This window comes from Halichoeres trimaculatus, unplaced genomic scaffold (assembly GCF_033239565.1).
Source record: "Halichoeres trimaculatus isolate MK-OKI-2021-1 unplaced genomic scaffold, fHalTri1.1 fHalTri1_scaffold_18, whole genome shotgun sequence".
In the NCBI taxonomy this organism is placed as follows: domain Eukaryota; kingdom Metazoa; phylum Chordata; class Actinopteri; order Labriformes; family Labridae; genus Halichoeres; species Halichoeres trimaculatus.
This window is the reverse complement of record NW_027437196.1, coordinates 8,459,097-8,485,506: the sequence shown is the minus strand read 5'-3', so window position 1 is coordinate 8,485,506 and position 26,410 is coordinate 8,459,097. Positions and strand designations below refer to the sequence as shown.

At 38.8% G+C, this 26,410-nt stretch overlaps 2 protein-coding genes across 2 annotated transcripts in view; both read left to right on the top strand.

Annotated features, from left to right (window-relative positions):
• Positions 1 to 3,225: 3,225 nt before the first annotated feature.
• Positions 3,226 to 16,746, top strand: pxdc1b (PX domain containing 1b). Its single transcript, XM_074692961.1, has 5 exons — positions 3,226 to 3,922; positions 14,125 to 14,216; positions 14,315 to 14,432; positions 14,523 to 14,634; positions 14,989 to 16,746. The coding sequence occupies exons 1-5, from the start codon at positions 3,667 to 3,669 to the stop codon at positions 15,107 to 15,109; spliced, it is 699 nt and encodes a 232-aa protein (XP_074549062.1). The 5' UTR covers positions 3,226 to 3,666; the 3' UTR covers positions 15,110 to 16,746.
• Positions 16,747 to 17,745: 999 nt separating this feature from the next.
• tmx3b (thioredoxin related transmembrane protein 3b) overlaps positions 17,746 to 26,410 on the top strand; it is a 48,337-nt gene continuing 39,672 nt past the window's right edge. Inside the window, exons 1-6 of the mRNA XM_074693573.1 lie at positions 17,746 to 17,840; positions 18,089 to 18,146; positions 18,656 to 18,695; positions 20,716 to 20,839; positions 22,136 to 22,181; positions 26,036 to 26,116. Of these exons, the coding sequence (XP_074549674.1) occupies positions 17,807 to 17,840; positions 18,089 to 18,146; positions 18,656 to 18,695; positions 20,716 to 20,839; positions 22,136 to 22,181; positions 26,036 to 26,116 (383 nt within the window). The 5' untranslated portion in view covers positions 17,746 to 17,806. The remainder of the gene's footprint in view (positions 17,841 to 18,088; positions 18,147 to 18,655; positions 18,696 to 20,715; positions 20,840 to 22,135; positions 22,182 to 26,035; positions 26,117 to 26,410) is intronic.

Here is a 26,410-nt window from a genome sequence, read left to right as displayed (position 1 = left end):
TTTAGGCGTACGTCCTGGGCATATGGCCTTGCCAGAGGATGAAATTTATGTCTGCTTTAATAAACCGGATAAAGAAACAGGCTCACGTTGTCGTAGCTTGAGAGCAACAGGAGGACGGCGACTTTGAGACTGACTTTATCATCTCTCTGGTACCATTGGTTCAGAAAATCTGGAGTAGAAACTGACTAGCCTTTTTTATGCTAATGCTAATAATGGCACAAAACAAAAATAATGTATCATAATTCTTAACCTCTTTGTGAAGGTAAACACTTCCAAACTCCTCTCTGAAACTTAACCTCAGTTTAGTTTATCTAAAAATGTAATTGGGTTAAATTGGAGCATCCCCCTCCTTAATTTGGAGTAATTGATCATATCTGTCTTCCCCGTGCAAACATTTAAACCCACACATAAACAAAGTGTTGTCTATCTAGTGAAACATCAGACTCTTACCAAACAAACCAATCCCAAACAACTCCTGCACAGATATCTGGCCTCGGCTCTGTCATAATGACAGACAAATGTTGTTGTAATCCTGCACGTTAAAGCTTTCATGGACGGATGGTACTGGGTCTGTTTTTCCATTTTTAGTTTGAGAGGAATTACAGGGGAATTGGGTTTCGATTCAGAATGTGATGACTCTACAAATGTGGCCAACCACAGATTGAAGAACAGCTTAGGAGAGACCAGGCGTCTTGATTCCTAAGGTAGAGGGGTTTTCTGATAATGCTGGGGGAAGTTTTTTTGTGTAATACAATCATCCTTGAATCATTGAAGCCTGAAATGAAATGTGTGGCGTACAACATTCTTCACCATCAGTAGCAGATTATTCTGTACTAGAAAATGCTTCACTCCTTTTCTAAACTCTCACAAGTTTGAAATGGATGAAATGGTTTGAGACAGTCATTGTTCCGAGAGGTTAAATCCTTTGGACATTTGTGCTGCCTTACTTCTATCCTGGGCCCACTTTAACAGGGTTGTTGCTTTTTTTTTATTGTGAACTGTCTTGACAACTCTTTTTAAGATGGCAGTTGCAATTCAAACATTTGTTCATGGACCTTAAATTTGGCAATCCCAGAACTTCACATGTTTAAGACTACAAGTTACATTTTTAGTGATGAAAATGGCAGGAAGTGCACAAAAATGCGTTTTGAGATTGTTATTCAAAAAAAGTTGGTTTTTTTTTTTTATGAAAATTTTAATTTACAGTGTTGAATTCAGATATTAGCAATATGTAGAAGTGCAGCCTCCATAGGTTGTAGCCTTCAGAGGATCCAGACTTTTTGGCCTGCATAGACCACAAAGGCCGAATTGAACCGTGACGGTCTGGTCTATGAAGCATTTCCTGTTTGTCACCCTCAACGTCACACAGCGCCGCCCTCACCTGTCAGGCTTACATTACTTTTGAAACATGTCAACCAAAAGCTCACATTTAAAACAGGATGATTTTAACTTTTTTTTTTCTTCATAACTTTGCGTCATTACTTTTATTATTATTATTATTATTATTATTATTATTATTATTATTATTATTATTATTATTATTATTATTATTATAACTGTCTTTATTGATAGAGTATAGAACCACCATTTACATGAGAGTAAGGCAACAATGTACATTTTCAACATCTGAATAAGTGCTTGGAGGATGATAGATAAAAAAAGTATAATGTACAAGCTGCTGAAATGATTTAAAGTCTTTTTTGAATTCCCTGCAAAAAAATATAGAACAAAAAAACACCACGTTTTTTTCCCCAGAGAATTTACATTTATGAACATATTTTTATACAATAATGAGAAGATTTATAAGGAACTGTTTTTCCTCAGTATATTACTTGAAAAGAGCCCAAACAACACATTTTTACACAATAAAATAAAATATTCTTTGATGTTTCAGAAATACAATCAAATAGTTGTTGCCAGAAATCCTTCACATCTGGATAAATCAGGACTCCTGGAGTTTGGCCGCAATGGATCTTGGGATACATGAGGTTACGAAGGATTCACTAACTTCGTGGCACCTGAAAAGGATGCCAGATTCGTCGGCCGCATTTGGAGGAGATTTGAAATGGTACAGCCTTCAACGTGCCGCTGTGATGTAATCATCATGTGTAGTCTTCAAATTCAGCCTTCATAGGCTGCAGCCCCTGAAATGGGACACAGCCTATGTGCTCACCTCTTTCTTGTTGAAGCTACGGTGGCCTTAAAGGACAAGATGCACCTGTGATGTATAAGTACAACCCTCTATTTTTGTCAAGCAAACTGAAAAAGCTGAGATCTTAACAAGTTTTAGCATCTAATTTAAAGTAAAAACGTTCTTATTAAACTTGATATAAGCCACATTCATATGAACTGACTGGAAAACTTGCTTTCTTGTATTGTTATTGTTTTTCCAGAAGTTTCAAGGAGACTTATTCCTTATTTAGAGATACAGACTTATGCCATATCGTATGCTAATTAAAATGTACAAACAAAGATTAGATCCAACTTTAATAAGCCTGTTCTGCAAAATTTGCTTATGACCACATACTGTGTTTTTAACATAACATTTGTGTCAACTAGTATTTTTGCGTCATAAAGTTTTATTACACACATTATACTGTGGTTTCATTCTCCAGTCTCACTCCTATATATTTTTCAGTTTAAAGAACATATGTGTGCATTTTTGTGTCTGTAAAGTGAAAAAAAAAGTTATTTTCAATTGCATTTAACCTGCTGTACCCTCACTATATTGTCATTGCTTTCCCCAGAACTGTCTGCAGACTGCTCTTTCTCCACTAATTACAGCTGAATGGTCATTAGGTGACCTGACCATCACTTCCTCTAAAGCTTTTTAACTGCTCTCCGTCTTCACTGAGACATTAGTGTCCCACCACTCAGTCAATCTTCTCCTTTTTTGGTTTCTCTCACAGGAGACAAATAAAACTCTTCAGTGCATCTTATTTCTGTGGCTTCACGTTGGCTTCAATACTAGTACTTAGTGAAGCATGTAGGGTCAGAAATGAGGAATCGTAAGTAAGTCTCCTGTGATTTTTATGTGGTTATTTTCCCAATAACCCATATCAAACTGAGTGGAAAACGGCGTTCAGAGCATAATAAGCAATTCCTCCTGATGTTAATAAGGAGGTGAATGGTTGTCCTTCTGCAGCCCTGTGCATTCTTTGCATAATAATACCCTGTTGTCAAGGAGGGAGGAAGGAAGGAGGGAGGAAGGAGAGGAGGGGACACTGTGCTGAGAGAAGAGCAACTGCCGACCCAGACAGAGTGAAGTGAAATGTTCTGAATATTGGGAACTGAAAGAAGGAGCAGCTTACTTTTACAGACTTAGCAGCCACTTTTGGACTCTTTGGACATTTATTTTTTCAGTGCGCTGGAAAAGCATGACGTGAAACTTAAACTGCTGTTGGATCGATATCTAAATCAATTTTGCAGGGGCGGTACTTGTGACTCTAAATTTCGATTTTTTTTTCTCATAACATGCCACGTTTGAGATCACGCCTGATGAGCTGTGGAGTTATCATCCGCTTCTTCTTTACGCGCAGCTGCAGCTCGGATAAGACGATCTGAAAAGTTCGCAAACTTTCCTTGTGTGGGTCTGTTTTGACATTTCAGTGGGCTCCGTCACCGCTCTCTGAGAGCTGGACCACATGCTGGACTGACGTCTGAGGAATGGCATCGGCTGTGTTTGAAGGCACATGTCTGGTCAACATGTTCGTGCGGGACTGCTGGGTCAACGGGATCCGGAGGCTCATCATCAGCAAGCGGGAACAGGAGGAGGACTTTTTCGAGATCAGGGCGGAGTGGTCTGACAGGAGCATTTTATACTTGCATCGGAGTTACTCGGATCTGGGGTGGCTGTATAAAAGACTGGAGGAGTCCTTTCCTGAGGACAGGATAGAGCTATCGAAGTTCCTGCTGACAGAAGGTCGGTATGTCTGGGAAATAACGGAACTATACCCTTAAACAGTCAGAAGAAGCAATAGAATATTACCAACAAATCTTTTACATCACATTCTTGTGGTGCCACTCTGAACAGGGGCGTAACTACAGACTGTAGGGGCCATGAAGGGGGGCAGCTTGAAGCCCTCTTGACTTTCAGTTAAGAAGCTAAAACGGGCATATTTTTCTTATTGAAATATTTAAAATCAAATCAAGTTTCACTTCTACTTTGAATATCTACACACAACCAGAATTACTTAGAATCACTGTACCGTTGAGAAAAGGAGGATGTGACCATCAAAGCCATAGATAGTTGTATAAAACTGAAAACAGTACAACACAATGTGTCAAAACCAGGGCTTGACATTAACACCGGCCAACCGGCCAAATGCGGGTGGATTTCGGCAGTGGCTGGTAACACCGCCGCTCCCACTGGCCACTTTGGCGGGTTGAATTTGATCTCAAACATGGAGCAGAGAGACAAGCAAAAAGATGACTGATGATGAAAGTTCTGAGGAAATTTAATTTACCTCTCCTTCATTGTCACTCTCATGAAAAAATAAATGATTTTCTGATTATAATCGGTAATAAATATTTAAGCAGACAGTGTCTCTTGCTGAGTTTTTATCAGTTCAATTAATCCCCTTTACCATTTTATTATAAGCAATAACAAACTACTACTATTTTAATTGATGTAGTCTTGTTTTGAGTGTGCATAGGGGTCATTTACATTTAAAGAGGTTGTAAATCTTTTTTAAGTAAACTTTAGCATGTCATCATCGGCGTTAATCATATTGAACATAATTATCTAACAACAAATTGTGGCCAGTGAAAATACTGAGTGGCTAGTAACTCAGGGATACCACTAGCCACAGTGGCTGGTGAGCAAAAAAGTTAATGTCAAGCCCTGGTCAAAACTAAAACTAAAAATTTGTATTAGTTTACGAGAACATGTCAAGTCTATTTCAAGTGACATAATTCACCATCATTGTTTATTTCACATAAGTCGCTAGTTAGCTTGTGTCAAATGTTAGCATTGTGGTTTTGTTTGTAGCTTTGGTGTCATTTATTTGTGTTGGTGTGTCAGAATTGAATTATACAATTTTGGATAATTTGAAAGTTAAATTTGATCCAAATTTTGCCTTTGACTAGACTCTAGTTTGAAGACTTTTTAGTTTTTGTTTTTTTTTCTAGTTTATGATGCGCCAAATTTTTGTCAATTCCAGACAAACTGGGACTTTAGACAGGCCGGTCAAGCACCTGGACTCTTCTACTACAGAGCCATGCTGCCATTCAGTCAATACCCATGCTGACATGGGTATTGACTGAATGGCAGCAAATGTTTCTACTTAGAGCAGAAAAATGTAGACACCCCAATAAACAGCAGCTAGCATGGTTTTTCACCCCTTAAAGGCACCAAATGATATTTTGAAGAAACATATTTAACATGTTTAAAAAAAAAATTTAGCTCCTATGAAAATTTCTCTACTTAGGGCTCAAAATGAACTTTATTTCAAGTGCTGACATTTTTCAGCTTTATCATATTCTATTTGTCAGCACCAACAGAATTTGGGGTATGTTTGTTGGTCTGAGGACACCATCTCTCTTTTTTTTTCTTACCTGCGAATTATCGTTGAAGCTGGATTTTGAACTATGTACTTTAAACAAGAATGGGGCTCTTTTTAGGACAGCCACAAGTACAGTACAAAAAATGTCCAGCCTGCAAATTTCATAGACTTGGAAAGTTTGGGGTCTGCATTTTTGGCTCCACCAGCTCAGGGAAATTTCGCCAGTGAGGAAATCTTTTTTTTGGCTGCACAGGAAAATCTCTGCAGTGATATTCCTGTTTACAGTTTGTCTCAGGCAGCACAACAGCTGCTGTTTTTCTGCTTTGGGGAAAAAGTATTTTGGTGGATTACAGTCAGGACCCTGCTTCCTAACCAGCTGTGTGAATAACAAACATTCATCACGGATAAAGTGGACGCTGCTCTACAGAGATAAAACACTGTTTGGATGGTGGCAATGATGAGTTCAGGGAAGCAGAATAAAAAAAGAAAGCGGATATAATCATCAAAGGTTACGGTTGAAACTGAACTGTTTCAGACTTACATGCATTTGCCAGGACGGATTAATATTTAACTAAGTCCACTCTCAGCAGACCTATCACATACCCTGAAGACCACAAGTCCAACATGCTGACAGCATGTTTTCAGTGCTTTTGAATATTTAGGGGCTAAATGAATGTCTGGGTTTGAATGTTGCCTTTACCTTTTTGTGGCTTTTGAGTTGAACCTCCTTTTGGAAAAGCAGGAAACAAGTGATAATGACTTTAGTGTGAGTATTTGGTCTTTGTATTTGAGACATCATAAATCTTTTGAGAGGAATAAACAGTCCGTGATGTTCTGAGCAGTTACCAGCCACTAATTGGAAACCACTACTGGAGCCAGTGGTCCAGCCAAAGGTAATGGCTAAGATACTCCAATAGCTCAGACCTTTGGCCCCTTAGAGTCTGTATCTTGACACTGTGTTGTTGTGACACTGCCAACAAGTCTGGCAGAGCCCACAGCTCGTTCAGTGTGGTTGATCTCCCCACACAGTCTCCCTGGCACTTCCCTTTTGTCGACCCACTGGGCCTATAGGAATGTTTTGGAAACATCCCTTCAGTGGTGACTGGAAAGCTTCGCTTCCTGCTCAGGCACTGAAATAGCTGACGGGCCTGTTGACAGCTCAGGACTATAAGGCTGCCAGTGCTGTGTGCAGTGCATTGTGGGAACTACAATTTCAGACCTCTTGAGCAACTCTGATAACAGACATTTATTTTCCTCCACTGACTCAAAAATCGAACTTTTAAATGATGGACGATCGACTTTTCCCTTTCCTTGATCCTACTTTTGTTCAAGATTCATTTGCATCTTTAACTGCCCTTCAGTCTAAACGTCCTGGCTCTGGCCTTTCTCAGTCCACTCTTGCTCCACTTTCTGGCCTCGCTCATGTTTTCTTGTTTCTGCGCGGCACCCAGGCAACAAGAAAGGCGTGCAGAGCTTTTTAGACTGATGTCATGATGAGACAGACAGAGAGAGGCAGGCTGTGAGAGGAGTGGACTTGCCATATTTAGTCCCTCTGGACCGCTGAGGCCTCATAACACTTACCTTACATGTGACCCCAGAGTGAGCAGACAGGAAGTAATGGCTCACATTCCACATGAGGCAGATTCAGGGAGGAGTGCCGACGTAGGCTGAGTCTGAAATCACTCCGAATATTATTCTGAGAGTTTTATTAGTCATCCATTTAATTGGAGATTGTAAATGTTGGCTCATGGTCTTACGGATTTCTCAGGAAGTATTTTGAGGATTATGAAACAGATTTAAAGTCACACAACCTTAAGTGTATTTGCTTTGTTTCAAAAATATTCCCCAGAATATAAGGTCTTATCTGAAAGTAACTCTTGATTTAACAAAACTGTAATCACGTTGTGACACAAACCTTGAGTTGTGTAAACTAATGGCAAAATTAGGGGTGAGCAATATGGCCCAAAATTAATATCTCAGTATTTTTCCTTCATATTGCGATAACGGTATTATATCACGGTTTTCAAAAAAAAAAAAAAACTTTTTGCATTTTATTTTGAAAGGGTGAACAATTAATAACATTTTGAATGCCAATAAATTTGTTGAAATCAACATTACTTTCTTTCCTAAATTTATCCTCTGTATGTTTTCTGAAGCTTGTAAGGTTGTCTAATGATGAGATTTCTAAACTTTTATTTTTGTAAACACTGCTGCTGTAATACAGGCGGCTGTGGCGTGACACATAACATTTCACAGATATGATTTTTCCACAGCTATCGTGTTTTTTTGGACAACAAACAGACAAAGGCAGAGATACTGACAGATCTTTGGCAGTGGTTTTGACAGAAGAACACAGGGCGACAGTTCCGACTCAGAGCCTGAACCACGACCAAAAAGCAAAAACTTTTGAGGCACTCCATCGCACTATATTCACTAATCATACATGAAAAGTAGCACATACACATTTTGCACCAGTTTGTCATTAATAAGAATCCTCAGTTGGCAACAACATCACAATGTTAAGTTGTTAAAGAGGACAACTTATCTGAATCAAGAAACTAAAACAAAGGTCACCACCTTGGGGCACTACTTCATTCTGCAGTAGAGTAAGAACTCTGCATTTATATGACAGTTGAAGAGACACAGTAAATGCACAGGAGGAGAGTGAAGGGAGACATGCAGCAAAGGGTCATGGCTGGGAATTGAACCAGTAACCGCAGAGACAATATCTGTAGCCTTTGTGCATGGGGTATGTTGATGTTTTTACATTATTTAATCGATAGTTTTGCATCTTAGAGTGATAGCCACAGAAAGGATTGGAAATTGTGTAGGAACGGGAATCAAAAACCGGTTCCTTTTGAGAATCGATAAGAAATGTTTCAATCCTTCAATGGCATCGATAAGAAATGTTTCAGTCCATCAATATCGTTAGCCTTTGTGCTTAATGATTCCCTTATCAGTTCTTTACATTTTGCTGTAGCGGCCAGGCCTTACGTCGACTAGTCTGCTGCAGCTATCTTAGCTTAGCAGTCAGATAACGTTTCCCAAGAAAACTCTGATTCAGGATTTTCAGCTTGAAGTTTTACTGAAGAACTGACTTCATAAAGAAATGTACATTACTCTCTCTCAGGAGATTCATATTCAGTACATTCGAAATGGTGTAAATTACCTTATTTACCAAAATAACAAAAAAGTGCAAGCTTAATGCTAACGTATGTGGGAAACGGCATTGATATGCTAGCAGTTAGCATACATTACTATAACTTCAGCTTCAGAAAAGAGTTTTAACTTTCACAGAAACATATTGCATCAACTCTTTGTAAAAATTACTGAGAATTTCAAATGTCAAAAGCTAACGGGCTAATAAAAGGCTCATGGCTGACTTCATAACTACAGAAAGCTTCCAAACAACTTAAATTATTGCCAGAACCACTTTGAGACACTAGATGGCCTACTTGAAGTATTAATATATTACAACAGTACATCAGCGTCACATTGTGTGCAGTTTTTACCTGTTTCTGTATCATTGTACCCAGAAATATCCAGACTCAGAGACCACATTTTATTCACTTACAGTATAAACTCAATTAAATGTTGTTGACACAGAAAACCTGTAAAACTACTTTTTGTATCAAGAGAATCCTCAACAGTAATTGATAAGGGAATCGATAAAGAATCAGATTAATAAGCAGAATCAATAAGGGCATTGGTATTGACAAAATCTTATCAATTCCCATCCCTAAAATTGTGCACAAAATGTGTCAACAAACATCCTTATAGGCTTGATTGTTTATCCCTGTGTGATACTTGTTGACGCTGACTGAAGCTTTCAGAAATAACACACTGATGAAGCAGTGGAGAATTAGCGGTCAGGTGATAAAGTGTTAGACTGCTGACACGTGCTTATCAGATCCATGCAGACGACAGCTGTGAAATAACTGCAGCTTACAACATCTGATGACTGTTTAGATACTGTGGAGAAGGATGACTCTGACCTGGTCGAGTTCCTGTTACATACATCTACTTTGATGTGCAGTCACAGATGAAACAGATGGTACATTTATTGTGCAATTTCAGAAATCATGTGTCCTAAAATGTCATGTATCTGTGATATTGTTACATTGAAGTGACTTGTGGTTTGTAAGTAAGGATGCTATGCTCCCAAAACACAAGGATCTCTGTAGCCAGGAATCCAAAGCAGGAAGTCATCTCTTCACAGGAAATTGGAAAAAATGCACACAGGGACTTTGGTTGGTAGCGAACATAGCTTCACTTTGTGTCTTTGATGATGTGTCCTACAGGACCACCCTGTAATCTCAACAAACACAGCTAACCTGAGCCTTTTTCAGGCAAAACCTGCGTTGTTTCCTCGTCCTTGCATGTCCCTGTGTGGTATTTTTAGTTTTCTCCCATGAGCCTCAGTAGGGAGAGAGGAGCAGAAGGAGGGGTGTGCTGCGATTTCACCGTCAGGATTGATTGCAGTTTGGCCCGCCCGCTTGCCTGCTTGGATAAAGTCAGCGGTGCAGCCCAGAGTTTTGTGCTCTTAAACACTTTCATTGATTCAGATGACCCCACATTAACTTTGCACTCCTCTTTAATTGACTGTTTCGAGGGGGAGGGATGAAAGAGGAACTCTGCAGAGGACTCTGATGACACAGCGTAGTATGCCACTTTATTCTAAGTATAGAAATAAAGACAGAGTAAAGATAAACATCATATTCTTACCTACATGTCTTTTTATAAACAATATTTCAGCAAGTATGTTTATAATCTGCTCTCTGTAATTGAAAAAGCACGCATCGTTAAATTACAACACACACTGCGGTTACCACGATTAAATCTTGCACAACGGAAACCAAGATGTTGTAAAAATAACCTCACACACTTCTGTTTCTTATATTTAACAAAGAACTGGTCTCCTGGAATTTGTTTTGTATTTACACAGTCAAATAAGGCCAATGAGAGTGAAGTAGAGCATCTACAATGACAAAGATCAGTGAACTCTATGCGTGTCTGCATATTTAATCAGCTGATTGTGAGACGATGAGCTCACCTGGACTTTGCACTGTTCTGCCAGTGAGTTTAAATGTAGGGGAAACAGTCTTTTAAGGGAATGAGATATGTTATATACAGGCCAACAAAGCCTTAGATGACTTTTTATGACATACTCATCCCAAATTAACCCCTTTTTGTTTTTTAAAGTAGGGCTTTTAATGCGGCACTCTGAAGTCTTGGTTGGAAGTCCAATTTTGGAAACAGATAAACTTCCATCAGATGATAACAGATTTTTCAGTTTTTCCAACCTTACTTCTTATACAAAAATTTGGCTCTAAACCTCTTAAAGTCTACATGTGGGTTGTTGGAGGACCCTCTTAGACTCCTAAACAAAATTTTGGGGATTTTTAGTTTCATTTAAGACAGGATATTTTGCTTTCCACATTTTCAAGGTAGGCCCTGCGGGAATTTCGTTCCTTGTTAGTAAAAACAAATTCAAACTGGGATCCTCCTCTTTGGCTCAGTGCCACGCCTACAGCGTCCAACCATGACTGTGTGAACACACTTACAAGCCTAGCAGCCACCTGCAGCATCAAGAGGGAGAGACCAAGAGGCACCTAAAAGACCTAAAAGTTGCCGTCCACCGACAATCCGCTTGTGGCTGGCTGCAGAAAGACCAGAAGTCACATACACACCCAACCAAATAAACAGACTTTAACGGCATTAAAAAGCATATTTACAGTCTGGTTCAAAAAACACTGATTTCACTATCAGCACACACTGTAGGTGAGTGATTTTTTTTCTAACTCAATGCTTTAGAAGTTATTGGGATTGCTTGATTGTTCAATCAGAGACACGGCTCAGGTCATGTGACTGCCGGGCGCTCTGTAGCTATTCAAAAGGAAACTCCCAGCCGGCGTCATATCAAATGTGGCAGTGAAATTGGCTTCATTCCAAGTGTCAGGAACAGACGGTGACGTCGCAGAGGCTACGTCAATGTTTTATACCAAGGGTGGCCAACCTGTGGCCCGTGAGCCCCATTTGGCCCTTTGCCTTTCAGTGTGCGGCTCTTCTATCCACTATATAGATATGAGTAACGGTATGCTGATCAATCAAAAATACTGATATACTGACGCCAAAGTTTGGATCAGTATTGATTAATACTTGGGTAATAAGATTGATACTTAAGTTTCAGTTTCTCTTCTCTATATGTGGGCCTCTCATGAGCTGCAAACCCAACCTTTCAACATCAATATAAAGTAACAATGCTCAATGTCCAAACTAAACATATACAGATTTTCAGACTCTTACTTATCCCTGTTAAATATTAAATCCCTAAATATGTCAGTGAACTGCCCAAAACACTCCATTCCTAAAAAAATTACAAGATCTTATTGAGACTGGCTAAAATGATGAGTTCATAACGTAAAGATCTCCTAAGTGGTTTATGACATGCTGAATGGGAAGGCTTCAAACACTGAGGTCTTCCAAAAGCCCTGCTCCTGATAGCCCTCCAGAGGGCTGGCCAGTCAGAGGTAAGGGGGTTTGTGAAGCAGGGAGCCTTGAAGAGACAGCAGCTTAAAAAAATTCAGCTCAAAGCTATTTAGAAAAGTTTCAGCCCAAGTCTTTAAAATGGATGATTTGTCAAGCAGCTCTTTAAGAAACTGTATTTGTTACACAATAGAACCTGATCCAGAGTCAGTATGAGGTTCAGACTCGGTGGGAGGCTGATATGGTTCCTCAGCCCATCACTCCTCCTGTCCCCCACGGTGTGATGTCATCACTGCTGGTTTTAATAAATGGATGAGTCCATGACTGTGCGCAGTGTTGCTTTAGGCCCTCTGACTCAGGACTTCCATGTAACTGTAGCCGCTGTGTGACCACATACAGCAGACAGGGGCCTGTCAGTGTGACTGCTGTCTGCATCATCATTCTCCTCACCACATCCCTTTGTCAGCACGGCCGTAAATGAAGCTCTGCCTACTGCTCACTCTCCAGGGCAGCAACCTCGGATCGCTGAAAGTGCTGATTTCACACTCCCAACACCTCTTCAGTGACATTCCTATAGCTGTGTGCTGGATTGCCATGTTATCACAGGCAAAGGGTTTCTCCTGACCGCTGTTATTACTCTCCTCTGTTATTAAAGCAACACTTGGACTCTTCTTGTTCTACAGACAATAATAAGTAGTTATGGGACAAACATTGGTGTGTGTTTTTATTCTAAAGGTTATGGTATTAAACACTACCTTTTACATGCATTGTTTGCGACCTTTGATTCTGACGAGGGATAAATTCAGACCTTGTTTTTAGTCCCCTGCTCTAAAGACTGATAACATATGTAAAGGTTAAAGTTACCCCACACTGTTTAATGAACCAGTTTGTCTTCTTTCTGATGTTTCCATTCACCGTTGAATTCTTTATCTTGTAAACTTATATTCTGGCTTCTGTTTGCTGGATTGGAGATGCTGTTGCGAGGCGCCGCCCTGTTGGCTATGGCTACCTTTGCAGCAGCTCTCTCTTCTTTGTCCGTTTCTTGTAATTTTTCGTCTCTTTTTCGTAATCTTTGTATTTGGAGTGGATCAGTGGACACCAAACTTTTTGTGGCTTCAGTGATATTTTTACTACTTTTTCTCCTGTTTGTCTGGAGATCCTACAGGTAACCATGGCTGCATTGTTTACATGTGAACTCAGCTGTTAGCAGTCTGTAGCATGTCAATGCTAACTGGTGTAAGGCCTGATGTCTTCCCACAGGGTGAGGAGAAGGAGGTGAGGATGACGTGCTGGTTCTCAGGTGTGAGCTAAGAGGTGACGACAACGACCTGTCCTTCCATCCATCGTTATTGGGAACATAAGATCTATCTCCACTAAGATGGACGAGCTAGCTGTGCTAACCCAGCAACAGAGAGAATACCAGAGTGCAGAGTAGCATAACACTGCAGTAAGCATGCCACACCTGTAGGTGGCGCTATAACTGTCTTGTCCAGAAGTTGCTTTTGGAGCTCTACTGAAGTAGAGTTGAGCCGATCATCTGGTGTATTGGTGAATACTAAGTGCAGAAGTGGAGCAACAGATGCACATTTTGTTATAAGACAGTCAGCAGATCAAGCATGCGAAGTGCAGCGTGATATCACAATTTCATCTAAAATCTGCTCTGGAGGCTGTTTCCAAAAGTTTGCATTTAAGGGAAACACTAGGCCAAAATGCAACAATGCTTTTGCGTTCACCCGTAAAATGCTGCTGTGTAAATAGCCCCTAAACGGTCAAATGTAGTGGTGCTGCCCCCTCTGGTTGGCACCAGAATCACACGACTTTTGAACTAATTATTAGGGCTGGAATTATGTAAATACTGGAATTTTTCACTATCTGGAACTTGGAGACTGCTAAATATGCTAAAAAATGATGAAAATGAGTACAACAAACTTAAAAATAATACTAACCTGAGATTGGTTTCCAAAAGGGGCGTGGCTAATTCACTTGAGTTCAGACCCCAGTACTTAAAAAGTACAACCCCTCAAAGCAGTTTCACCAAGAATGGTGATTTTTTGAACATAAATGCTGCTTCCAAAGACAAAAAAGTCTCTTTATTTCTTAGATTGTTAACATTAAGTCCATTTGTTTTTTTCAGGTCTGGTAAAAATCAATGAAGCACATAACAATGAGGAGAAATTGAACGAGGTGGAGAAAATGCTGAAGAATGCGATCAACATGCCTTGCAAGGTTGGAACAAAGGCTATTTTACTGAAGTATTATATAAGTAAAGTAATAGTAAAGTTACAGTAATGTATACTTTAATACTTAATAATCTATCTCCACAGTTTTCAAGGTCAGAGGTAATGTTGACCTTCTTTGAGAGGTCCCGGTTGGACCATGTGCTGAGGAACGACAAAATCCACAGAATCCAGCCGTGCTTTCAGAGTCCAATCAATATATCAGGTAGACATCTTCTTACTCCGTCATCACTGTTTACATCCCTCCTGTCTAGATTTAATAGCTCATCTAATATGACACTCTGTACCTCTTTAGAAATCATGAGATCCAATGGGTTCTGTCTGGCCAATACGGAAACAATCGTATTTGATCACAGTCTTCCTGAAGAGAAAGAGAGACCTTCATCTACAGACTCTGTGGAAAACACGTAAGTGACGAGCACTGCAAACACAAATAGCTCTGCTTTCTACAAATGTAAGGATTTCAGTGCTCAGTAAATGTGGAAATGCTTGAATGGGAACCAACTCCAAGACCCTACACCCCGACAGGAAGTGCGTCTATGCACCTCTTCCTTCCTCATGGGTGTGCAGGAAGCAAAGAGGAACACATTCTTCAGACTCCATACAAAACAATCTTTTACATAACTCTTCAATAATTGGAAGTTTTTAGTAGGATTATCTACTCATTTACTTGTATTAGTCCCCTAACATAACCCACCATCTGATTCCTTAAACAGATTCATATTGTACTTGGGGTAATGTTTCTTTTGTTTTGTTCCCAGGTATGAGGATGATGGGTCAGAGTTTTTGCCGATGGAATCAGACTTGCGCGACGAGGATACAGAAGCGTATGTCACCAACCTTTCCTACTACCATCTGGTCCCGTTTGAAACCGACATCTAGGAATGAGGAAGCAACACCTGTTGATGGACTTCAGTGACAGAAGCAACATGCCAAGCTATAAACAAGACATTCACAGTGTTGGACTGTTCATTGTTACTTAAGAGCTTTCTTTTTCTGACATACTCTGATGATTTGCAACACATTTGCAAAGTGTATGTCATTTTGGCTGTGCCTTGGCAAAGTTTTATCATTAGTGTTTTACTCCTGTGTGAAAACAGGAAGTTGTTTCAAAGTTGTTCAGATTAAGCATAACCAAAAACTTTCTTTAAATATGTGTTTTGGATACACGTTAATGTGTCTAGTGGACTTAATTCTTGGAGTACTGTCAAATTAAAGGGTATGAAAAAAATAAGTGTTATTTTTACAAGTTACTTTTTTTAGATTGAGATCCAAATGCTGCCTTTTTAATGTACTTTTTTTTTTTTTTTGTCAACTTAGAATGTAAGATGTCACATAGTTTGTACTTTTGCTTACTCAAGGTTTGCATCAACCCTTTAAAACAGAGCCTTTACTCTGTGGATAACTGAAACATCTCACTGCTCTCGTTGCCATGAGATACAGCGATAAAATGGGGCAAAGCAAGCTTTGTTTTATGGGTCAGCTGAGGTCACATCTGAGCCGTCCTGTAAGATGACGTGTGTGGGTTCACTGAGACAGCTGACTGTGGGAGTCCAAAGCTCGGCCTGCAAAACAAGTCCTCTCTTTATGCAAAGAAAAACGACTGTGCTGTAGTAAAACTTTCTAAAGGAGAAGTGTGTGAAGCGGGCAAACAGTTGATTAAAATTCATGTCTTTTGTATGTTTTATGGGCCCTCCCGCTATGCTTTCACTTCTTCTAGTGCCTTTCAGGAAACTGTGCTGCACAGCAGTGCGTTAGATGTGTTTTGAATGCAAGTGAAGGGTGAAAAACATATATTTGTGCTGGGCTGGATGTAAAGGAAGTGCATCTGTATTCTTTGTTTTGACATTTTGTTTATGCAGAAGTCAATGTTGCATTACATTGTGGGCTAACAGCATGTTGCCCCCTTTGGATACAAAGCCATTCAACCCTCACAAACTTGGCACACGAGACTACAGCAGGACGCTCCCCCACATGAGTCTGTTTAGTAACACAGTCATGATCACCATTCACCCATGAGAAAGAGCAGATCTTTCTCAGGGTGGAAAGTTTTTCTTTGCATTTTCTTCCTGTATCTCATAGAGTTAGATAAAATAAAGGTTATCATTTGGGCTTAAAAGTTAAGTAGAGTTAACAGCACACATAGTATTTAGAGTTTACTTAAAAGAAACTTAGTTCTGTTTAAAAAATACTACAAAGGAAAGTTTGTATTCTTTTATGGGTTAATACGTAAATATATAATGTGAAACAAGTAACACAATGCTTGTATTTGAGTTAAAGTCACATTTTGACAATAATTTAACAAAAGGATTTATATTTATTTTGTTACTATTGTAAGCTAACCGTTCTATGCCTTGCCGTTTCATTTCTGTGCACTTGTGTGATCATAGATAATTTTTCATATATTTTGTCAAAAAGATGAATGTTAGATAAATGTTAAAGCTGATGTTGTTGGATGAATGTTTTTCTAACAACAGAACTACTCATACAGTATTGGATACACATCATTGTTCTCAAAGGTTCTTAAATAAATAGGTTTCTGACAAAAAACAACAATGCGTGTCTTTTCTTAAAGAAAAACCTATGGGCTGCTAACTTACAACTAAGGCAAGACCGCAGAAATATTTTTTTTTAGGCTAAACCTTGTTGTTTACTAACACTAAGGGAACACTTTTTTTTTTATCTTCACCATGGGAAAGTTTGGAAGCCAAGACCTTTATTTGTAGTGGAGCATTTTCAAAGTACTGCAGTTTTTGCGCTATTTAATATGGTGGTCTTGAAGTACAAAATGCAACAACAACTCAGAGACAAAAAAAAAGAAGAAAGCAGAACTTGCTCTTTCAGGGATCATTGCTAATCGGACAAATGTAGCCCACAAAAAATCCACACATGAACACAGTATCTTGTTCTGGTTAAAACAACTGATAGGTACGTTTGTCCATTAGCAGCAACCCTGTTAGCATAGGTGCCTACTTTATCTGTTTTCTCCTTTGTATTTGCATTCTCTTTATATGTTTTCTTGTTTGCTTTATTTTTTTTTCACCACATTTTTGTTGTAATGTTTACTTTTTCTTTGTGTGTGTTTGTGCCAGCATTTGAGCATCAGAATACATTTTTAGCTAGCAGTATGGGTACTTAGCATAGGGATAAGTGCTTTTGGTGTGTTAAATTGAGTAAATTATGCACTGTTTCTTATTTTAGCCAAGTATTTTTGTATTGCAGCAATATTTTTATGAACTGTTATAGAAGCTTTGACCTGGTATCTGGTTAAATGATCTTACAGCATCACCTTGTGGTTAGTATCGATAGCTACATCCCATTACCCATTTTAAACCTATACGTTTGTAAGAAAATTAAAGTTGTTCGATGAAAACAGCGATTAAATATCAATAAAAACACAGGGGACACATTTCAGGTGATTTCTACGAGTTTATTTGCGTCTTTCGACGATTTTGACTCGATATTAAACAAATCTTCTCTTGGCGCCGAAATCCTCCAGGAGTCTGCGTGACCCCGCGCATGCGCAGCAGTTCCTGATTTAGCAGCTGTATTTCCTGCTTGCTGTTTCCACTCGAAGCGATGGCAGTAGTGAAAGCTTCCCTGCTTTATGGAGGTATGTTTCTTTTTTTATTTAGTTCAGATATGACTCCTGACCATACGTGCTACCCCTGGTTCGGTCAAAACGAGCATCGAAGCTCCTGTTAGTGTAACTGGGAGGCAAAATGATGCAGGGTTAGCCGGGGGACGACAGCTTTAGCTGGGGATGCTCCAGTCATGAGGTTTGAGGGCTGAAGAATAGAAACGGTATTAAGCTTTTGTTCATATCATAACGTGCATTTTATGTCTGTCTTATTATTACAGTTATTGCAGCTTTCTTGAGCTCAGCGGTGCTTGCATATGTTGAAGATCTAGATGACACGTAAGTAATGCAGAGCTTCATCTCCCTGCACTACCATTACATCAAAACACGAGCATGTAATGCAGCTTCCTCCTAGTTTGCATGTGTGTGCAAAGTCAGAGTTCATTTTTGAACTTACTTGACGACTTTAGCACACTTAGTTTAATGCAGTCTCCCCATCTTTAAAGGTTAATGCTGTCTGTAAAGGCATGCAGACTTAAAATCAACAGAAATGGGTTGTTTGAGGGAGAAAACTAAGTGGATGGTTTGACTTTGTCGTAGATTTTAATTTGTAAATTACTTTCTAGTAAGGTGCCTGCATTACAGAGTTTGCAGAGACTTAGTCACTTGGGTATTTACGTGTTTTATGTCTCTCCCTTCATTAAATACAGAATTAATGTCATGGTATTGCCTTTGTTTACTAAGTATCAGATATCATGTTGTTTGAAATATAGGTTATTCGTAGTACAAAGGCACAATAAAAAGGATCAACATTGTCCAATAAACTCATGCGTTCTTCTTTCCTCCAGATTCAAAGACACCAGAGTCAACGATATCTGGCTGGTTGATGTGAGTCTGACATTTTGTGCACATAAAGACACACACACACAATCTCAGGCCCAGTCTGGCTCCGTTCAGCCGTGCTTGACTTTATATCCAGCACCCCACTATCCACATCATCCCCTGCGGAAGTGGCAGCAGTCAGGGTGGGATGTGAGAGGGCGAGAGGGAGGCTGGAGGGGCTGTGCTGACTGTCCTCTGTGTTTGTGATTAGTGAATGAGAAGTCATGCATGCCGGCCAAAGCCAGGGGGGCTCAGAGGGGTTTATATCAGAGTTTGTGGTCAGACCCATATAAGCTGATAAGGTTAAGAAACTAAAAGCTGCTTGTGCTACTAGTTAGGGTTGCAGAAGTGAGTTCTGAGCACTCTTTCAACTTTAAATCATGCAATTCTTTGTATCACAGGGGAAACAAAGTAAATTGAAAAGTCCAAATAATATGAATGAAAGCCAGGGTAGAACAAACTATTGAACTGATCTATATCGTAAGGTGCTTTTATACCTAAACTGCTGCCAGCTAATGTTACTGTTTTCATGCTAACAAACAAGTACTTTCACAAAGACAGAGGAAATGATGCTGTGAATGAATTGTTGTTTTAAATAACCAACTTTCAGATAAGCTGATGTTTTTAAATTTACTGCACATATTATATGGCCTGGTTTAACAGTTTAAGTAAATCCTACTAATAATGTTATTAAAATTTGGCAGCCATTAGCAGTAAAAATGTCCAATTAGTTTAACAACAAACTACTGGCTAAGTGAGCTGCTTAGCACAGACAAATATTCAAAAGCGCCCGAATTCACTGTAGCATTTAGCATATGAACAGCTCATTAATTATGCTAGAAGGTGGAGGAGCCCAAAATTGAGCATGAAATAAAAGGCTAATCCTTTTTCTGTTCATCTCTTTGATGTGTACCATGACAAGTGTTAGCCAAAACATTAGCCAAAACAGACTTGGAGATTTTTTGTCTTTTGTAGCTAGCTAAGTAGCTTGAGACACTGTAGGCTAGTGTGTAAAACAGGTTCTTCCAAAGAGGAGAAAGATTTATACCCCACCCCCTCAACACACACACAAAAACAAAAACAAAACAACAACAACAACAACAACAACAACAACAACAACAACAACAACTGTAAGCTAACTCCATAGAACTGCGTAGTAAACAACCAGTTAGCTCTCAGCGTCACATTTGAGCATTTAGCGACTTCAACCTTAAAACCCCCTTTTCTGTAGTGGCACTAAATTATATTGCTATGTTATTATCAAACAATGTGCCTGTCTTTTTATATTTTACACATGGAATCATCTTAGCAATTGTTGGTCGTATAGCTAGCTCATATGCGAACTATGTTTTTGGTCTAGTTTTTCTGTTTGTGTGCCAACGTTTTTTGTAAGCAGTAGACATTTTTTGTTGAATATAGAAGATTTCCAGGACCTTAAGTGCGAGTTATTATTTAAAGAAGAAAGTGGAGGTGAAAACAGAACTCAGAGTTAGCGAACACTGTTCTAACATTTGCTAGGATACAAGACTTGACTCAAAGAGAATTGTAATGATGGTCTGTTGATAGATGTGTAAATATGTAACTGTTTGCTAACAAGCTTTCCTTAACAAGTTAAACTGTTGAACTTCACAGTATGTCAATATTGAGCTCTGGATTGTCTGTCTCAGTGTTGTATATAGACCTTTATCTGGTCCCAAAACAGCCGCAGCACTTTCAAATAAACCCTGCTACTGCTGTTACCAATATTCACTCTCTCCCTAAAAGCATTTCTTTAAATCTCTTCAGAGATCTTGCATAATATCAAGTAAGCAGTCTTCAAAGTGCAAGAATGGCAAAACACTGCCTTGAAGAGCTTTTCAACAACATCAAGAACTTCAAGAACACCACTCCTCTCTTTTATAATATCCTCCTCTGAATGTTTTTGGCTGCTTACCCAACAAGCAGTGTTGTGTTTTGTATCTAGATGCAGTGAAGTGTGTATTTTTATATGATTTACTGATTGCATTCTTCTCCTGGTTATTTTCAGTTCTATGCACCGTGGTGTGGTTACTGTAAAAAGCTAGAGCCAGTGTGGTATGATGTGGGAGCCGAGCTGAAGAGGTCTGGGTCGCCGGTTCGTGTGGGAAAGATGGATGCCACTGCTTACTCTGGTGAGTAGACAAAGAAGCATTTTGATTCTTCCAAAGCCTGTGAGAACAATTTGAATGAGCCCAAGCTATCATAAACAATGTAAAAGATGGATTTATTTAATTTGAATATATTTTTAATGCCATGACAAGAAAACTCTGATAGTGAAAGTGCCAGTGAAGTTTTCAAACCAAATCCAAACATTATCATAGGTCCCTGTACCTTTAAAGCTCCTGTGAGGAGTTTTTAGCTAGTTGTGAAATAGACTGAAAACAATAATTCTGCCTCTATAAGACCTACAAAAGCATGCAAAATCAGCAGCATAAAGTCTGACCCCTGCTTCAGAGCTCTTTTTAACCTCCAAAATATCAGTGTGGGGTAGGTGTCAGGTTAAGTGACAACTTGCTGAAATAACCTTTAAATTCAGCCTCCAAACGCTTTGAAATTCTAAAAATCCTACGACTGAATCACACCAGATCTGTTTTGGCTCCATCACCTCATTGCATTATGGTCTTTGCATGCTATTTTATTTTGTTCTTGTGTCCGAAATTGATGCACGCCAAAGAAATTGGACCCCTTGTTATGTCAACCATGTTTTCACACTCACACCGAAACTTTCGTCCCTCATTATTTTTTGTCGTTTACATTATTATCTACCCAGCTGATTTCCAGAGTTGTTTGACTGTTCAGGGACACTGTAGACTACTTGCAATGTCACATTTTCTGCCACATTTTCTGGAATTTCGGGCTGTCTAGATGTTGAATGAAAACTTGTGTGTATGTGTGTGTGTCCGTGTGTGTACCTATCTCAAACATACTTCCAGCTGCTGCTCAGCTCCTTCACAAGCAGCTGAAACTCTCTTTGCTCTTGTCTTGTTTTTTAGGAGTGTATGGACCCAGTTTGTTCTTTTTCTTTTTTTCAAGCTGTAAAAAAATATGAAATCCTTGTCACTGCTTGATAATTCATCTCTATTTTTCTCGTACTGCAAATTTTAATTGAAAAATAGAGGCATTGGATTTAGTGTACCAGGTGTCTCTGCGTAACTTTTGGCACTGAGCAGATGAAGAGGGACAGGAAACGCATTAAAACATCAAGTTGACTTAAACAAAATAAACCATGTAGGAACCATTCCGTTTTCATGGAAATAATGTTGAGATAACCTCAGCTATTTTTCAGGAGGAAACATAAAAGTTAAACCGTGGGGCTCCAAAACGTTCCTTTAGTTTTAAGTCTTAAATGATTGAAAGTAATGACGTGAAGATTCCCAAAGCTTGTGTTGAAGACTCTGTCAGTTAAGGAATTGTTTTCTGTGTTGCAGGCATGGCGTCAGAGTTCGGTGTCCGTGGTTACCCTACGATAAAACTGTAAGTGACACACTGGCTTCTCTTAATCTTCCTTACCTTTTTCCAACTCAAAATTCAGCAACAAATGAACCTGGAAATCATATTTTATTTACACTTTGATTGTGTTTACCTTTGTGTATCTTTGGTTACACCTGGTATAGCCCCTGTGAGGTGAAAATATTCTTACAGTCTTAACATCACGAAGCAGAAATTCGACTTTATTTTCCCATTTTCAGGATTTCATGTGGTTGTATTTTGCCATTTAGTTCTCTCTATCTCTTCTTTTGCTTTCATTTGTCTGGATAGTTGTTACTCAACTTAGCTCCATGTTATCATAAGGATCCTTTTATTCCTCTGTTATCTCTTCTCCCCTTGAGATTTAGCCTGTGGAGATGCCCTTGGTTGACTTATTCAGGAGGGAACAAAGTGTTGTTGCTGCCTCCTTAAGTGACAAACAGGTCTCACACCTTTGAGTGTAAATTACATTACTTATTGCTCTGCTGGATATTGATAATTGTCAGGAGATAAACTGTGTTTAAAATGGAGCTAATGTCCTCTTTGATTTATCCTATGCTCCCTTCATCAACAAAGTAAGGCTGCTCTGTGATGCTAAATTTTCCCCCATGTGTCTCGTTACTTGTTTCCTTGAAGTATAAGTGACATTTTATAAGAAACTAATAGGTAGACACCAGCTGTTCAACAGCAGAGCTCACGTAGACTTGAGAGAAATGATCTTTCCACACTTCACAGTTCCCTCCATATATCTGAAGCGCGTTCATTTATCCACGCGCTGCCATAATGGGCTCCCCATTTAGTTTCATCAAGCTCATTTGGGAAAGTGCCACAGCACCGCGGCAGGGTTCAGAACATCAAGCCAAGGAAGTGATGAAACAGCTATCGAAGGCTTGAGACTCCTCGCTCAGTGACAGAAGATTTAGAGTCTGTTTCCCCCTGAGTTCACGAAGCCCTTTGGGATGATGCAACCTTAGCAATCCTTTATGCAGCCCGCCTGTTAAAGGAGCTCCGCCTGGCTGAGGCTCAGCGAGGGACTGCTGTTTGTTTTTGCTCACCCATTGGGGATGCAGTGGGTTAGATTAGGTTGACCTTTATGCTGAAGAAGCTGCTCCTGATGGAGTTGCTGTTTCATCAGAACATCTTGTAAGGGACTGCTTGATAATGCAAGACTTAGAAGTTGAGAGTTGACTCTGAGGGATAAACCCAGGCGCTTGTCTTGCTAGTGATCATAATGAGTCTGAAAATGAGTCTGGATCAAGCTTAAAAAATATCTGTGAAGGTTTGCAGTTATCCAAATCATGGTACCTCAAAGCTTGATCTTAATAGGCCAACACAAGTGGGTCAACCAATTCAACTGACCTCTCTGGATCAAGTTTAAAAGGCTGCCAAAAATGTGTTTTGATCGCGACTTCAATGTTCATTAAAAAAAAGAAAAGCCTCTATGTTTTTACAAAACCTGACAATATTCTTTTATTGATTCCCCATGGGGGATTTTTGTGCCACTGCAGCTTATAGAAAAAAGTGCAATAATGCAATAACAATAAAAAATAGAATAATGATTATAAGAATATGACATTAGAAATTAAAAAAAATAAAGAAAAGTAGAAGAACATTATTATTTACATATTTACATCAGAGCAAGATATGTACAAAGATAAGTTTTTGACAATGAAAAGCACTTGACTATGAAAATTTAGTAGGTAGTGGGATTTAGTGAGTTGTGGGATGATGTGCATAAAGGCCTGTATTTTTGAATGCTGGATGGAATAAGGTGAGAGTTCATGTTTGTTGTGACGTGTTATGAAGTCTTATAGCAGTTGGGGGGAATGACCTGCGGTAGCACTCCGACAGATTTCAATCTCCTGTAAGGAATTTTTGTTGGATTGTAAAACAGACTCAAGATTGTTATTGATGACTTTTTCATGAGATCCAAATGCAAACAGTTAATTCTAAAAAGTTTTAAACATTTATAACAGGTCCCAAAAAGTAGATGCCTGAATTTATTTATAGCTTAATTAATTTAAAGATGTATAGTACACTGCAAAAATAGCTCATATTGTGAAATTTGTAATTGACTTATTTTGACAATGTGATACATTTGACTTAAAAGACAGCTGGTAGAGATTTTTATAGCAGAAAACATTACCTGTGCAAAAACAGGTCAAAATAAGCAATATGATAAAATAAACTGCTTTATCTGCCGTTCCACATAGGCATGTGGAAGAGCATGGAGAGCCCAGATCAGATCTATATCACAAAAACCAACTCATTTCATGCAATTAAAAAGTTTAAGAAGTGGTCCTGACTAAAACACTAACTGAAAGTTCCATAGGAGCTTTTAACATCTTTTAAGAAACAAACTACCTTGAGGTCAAGACTGAGACTGCCCATTCACATATTTTGGATGTTAGTTGGAAGTAATTAGTATTTTGCTTATATGTAGCTTGTGCTGTGTTTCATTATACTAGGTTCATTTTAGTGAGGCACTTAAATCTGTGACACAAGGAAAATCAGACTTTTTTTGACCAAATTTTAACATCAATCAGACTTAATTACCTCCGCCAAGGAGGTTGTGCTTTTTGGAGAGTTTGTCTGTGAACAACATAACCCAAAAACTAACAAACTTGATCATGGATTGGGATTAAATTTTCAGGAGATGTTCAGATCCAGATCACTGTCTGGATCCAGTATTTTTTCAAAGGATTCTTTATCATTGTGTGATAGGGCCATTTTCACCATATGTTTATATAACTCCACCATAAATGGCCAGATTTCTTTGCAAAACAAAACAAGACAAGGTCACCATAATTTCTGACAGATGTAAAAGTACGATCCAGATCCTGGCAATATTCTGGATGCTAAGATCCAGAATATGAAATATGTACTGGGTCATCATAATTTTCAACACTGTCAGGAAACAAATTATCGCACAAACCTGCAACTAACACCAAATTGTAGCAGAGAGTCTGCTGAAAGGGAGTATAACATTAAAGTAGGACTAAAGTGTTGGTGACGATCACAATATGCTTGGTGGAGGTCTGTGCTCTGAGTACTTTTCTAGTTATTAAAGCACTATTAATAAAACAAAGTGAGGCACAGGTGCAACTTGTATAAAAAATAAAGTATAAGCAATGATAACTAATCAACAAGTCCCTATCCTCTCCCTTCAAGAAGGCTTTCAAAATAAAAGACTCAATTTAAAAAAAAGAGCTGAGTTTAATGAGAAAACACTGGACACAAGACAAGGCTGGTTTATTTGTAGAACACAGTGCGTAGATAAGACTATTCAAAGTGTTTTACAATTAAAATAAAAAATAATAAAAAGGTAAAATAAGATGTTAAGAATTAAAGGAAGCCAAGAAAAACAGTAATACATTATAATAAAAAAATTAAAGATAATCCATTAAAATCAACTGTCATAGGATGAATGAAAAATAAATAAATGATAAACTATAGAACATGATATTGGAGTAAGTTTTAAATTGTCAAAACAGCTGACAATAAAGTTGTCTTTAACTTCCTTTTTTCACCCAGATCTACCCAGATGTAGAAATATGTACCAAAGAAAGTGGAAGTGGTCAGTAATCGCAAGAAGATTCTGCTACATTTGCCAGTTTTGTCAGACTGAAAAGTTTTATCAAATTGTTGGTTGTCAGAAGATTCTTATTGTTGAATTAAAAAAATTTTAACAGCTTGTCCTCCATCCTTTTTCATACAAAGCCAGTATCCAGAAGCTCAGTTCAACACCACAAAACTGATTAATTTGATTTTGTTTTCGTATAAATATTTTAAAAAGTGAAAATGGTGCTAGAGTAGTTTGAGATTTTCTTCTTTTCTCTTCTGTGTGTCTCTCCTCGCAGGTTAAAGGGTGACCTGGCCTACAACTACAAAGGCCCGAGAACAAAAGATGACATCGTAGAGTTTGCAAACAGAGTGGCCGGGTAAGTCCAAACCTTCAACTTCCTCAGAAAGAAAGAGCTTAAAAACCTCTGAAGGAACACAGGTGTCCTTTCTTTTACAGAAAAACACGCTTTGTAAGTGCAATTCGTCCAGGCAAGCTTATCAATGCAGCCATATTTTCCTCACTCACTGGATTTCAACCTTTTGATGCTGCAGTCTAAGCTCCTGTATCAACTCAGCCTGACAGGTTTTCCCTCCTTGAGGGAAATCGAGCCCGATCCGTGACAGAGAGCTTGATCAAAAGCTTGGCTGTGACTCCAATAAGTGGTGCAGTT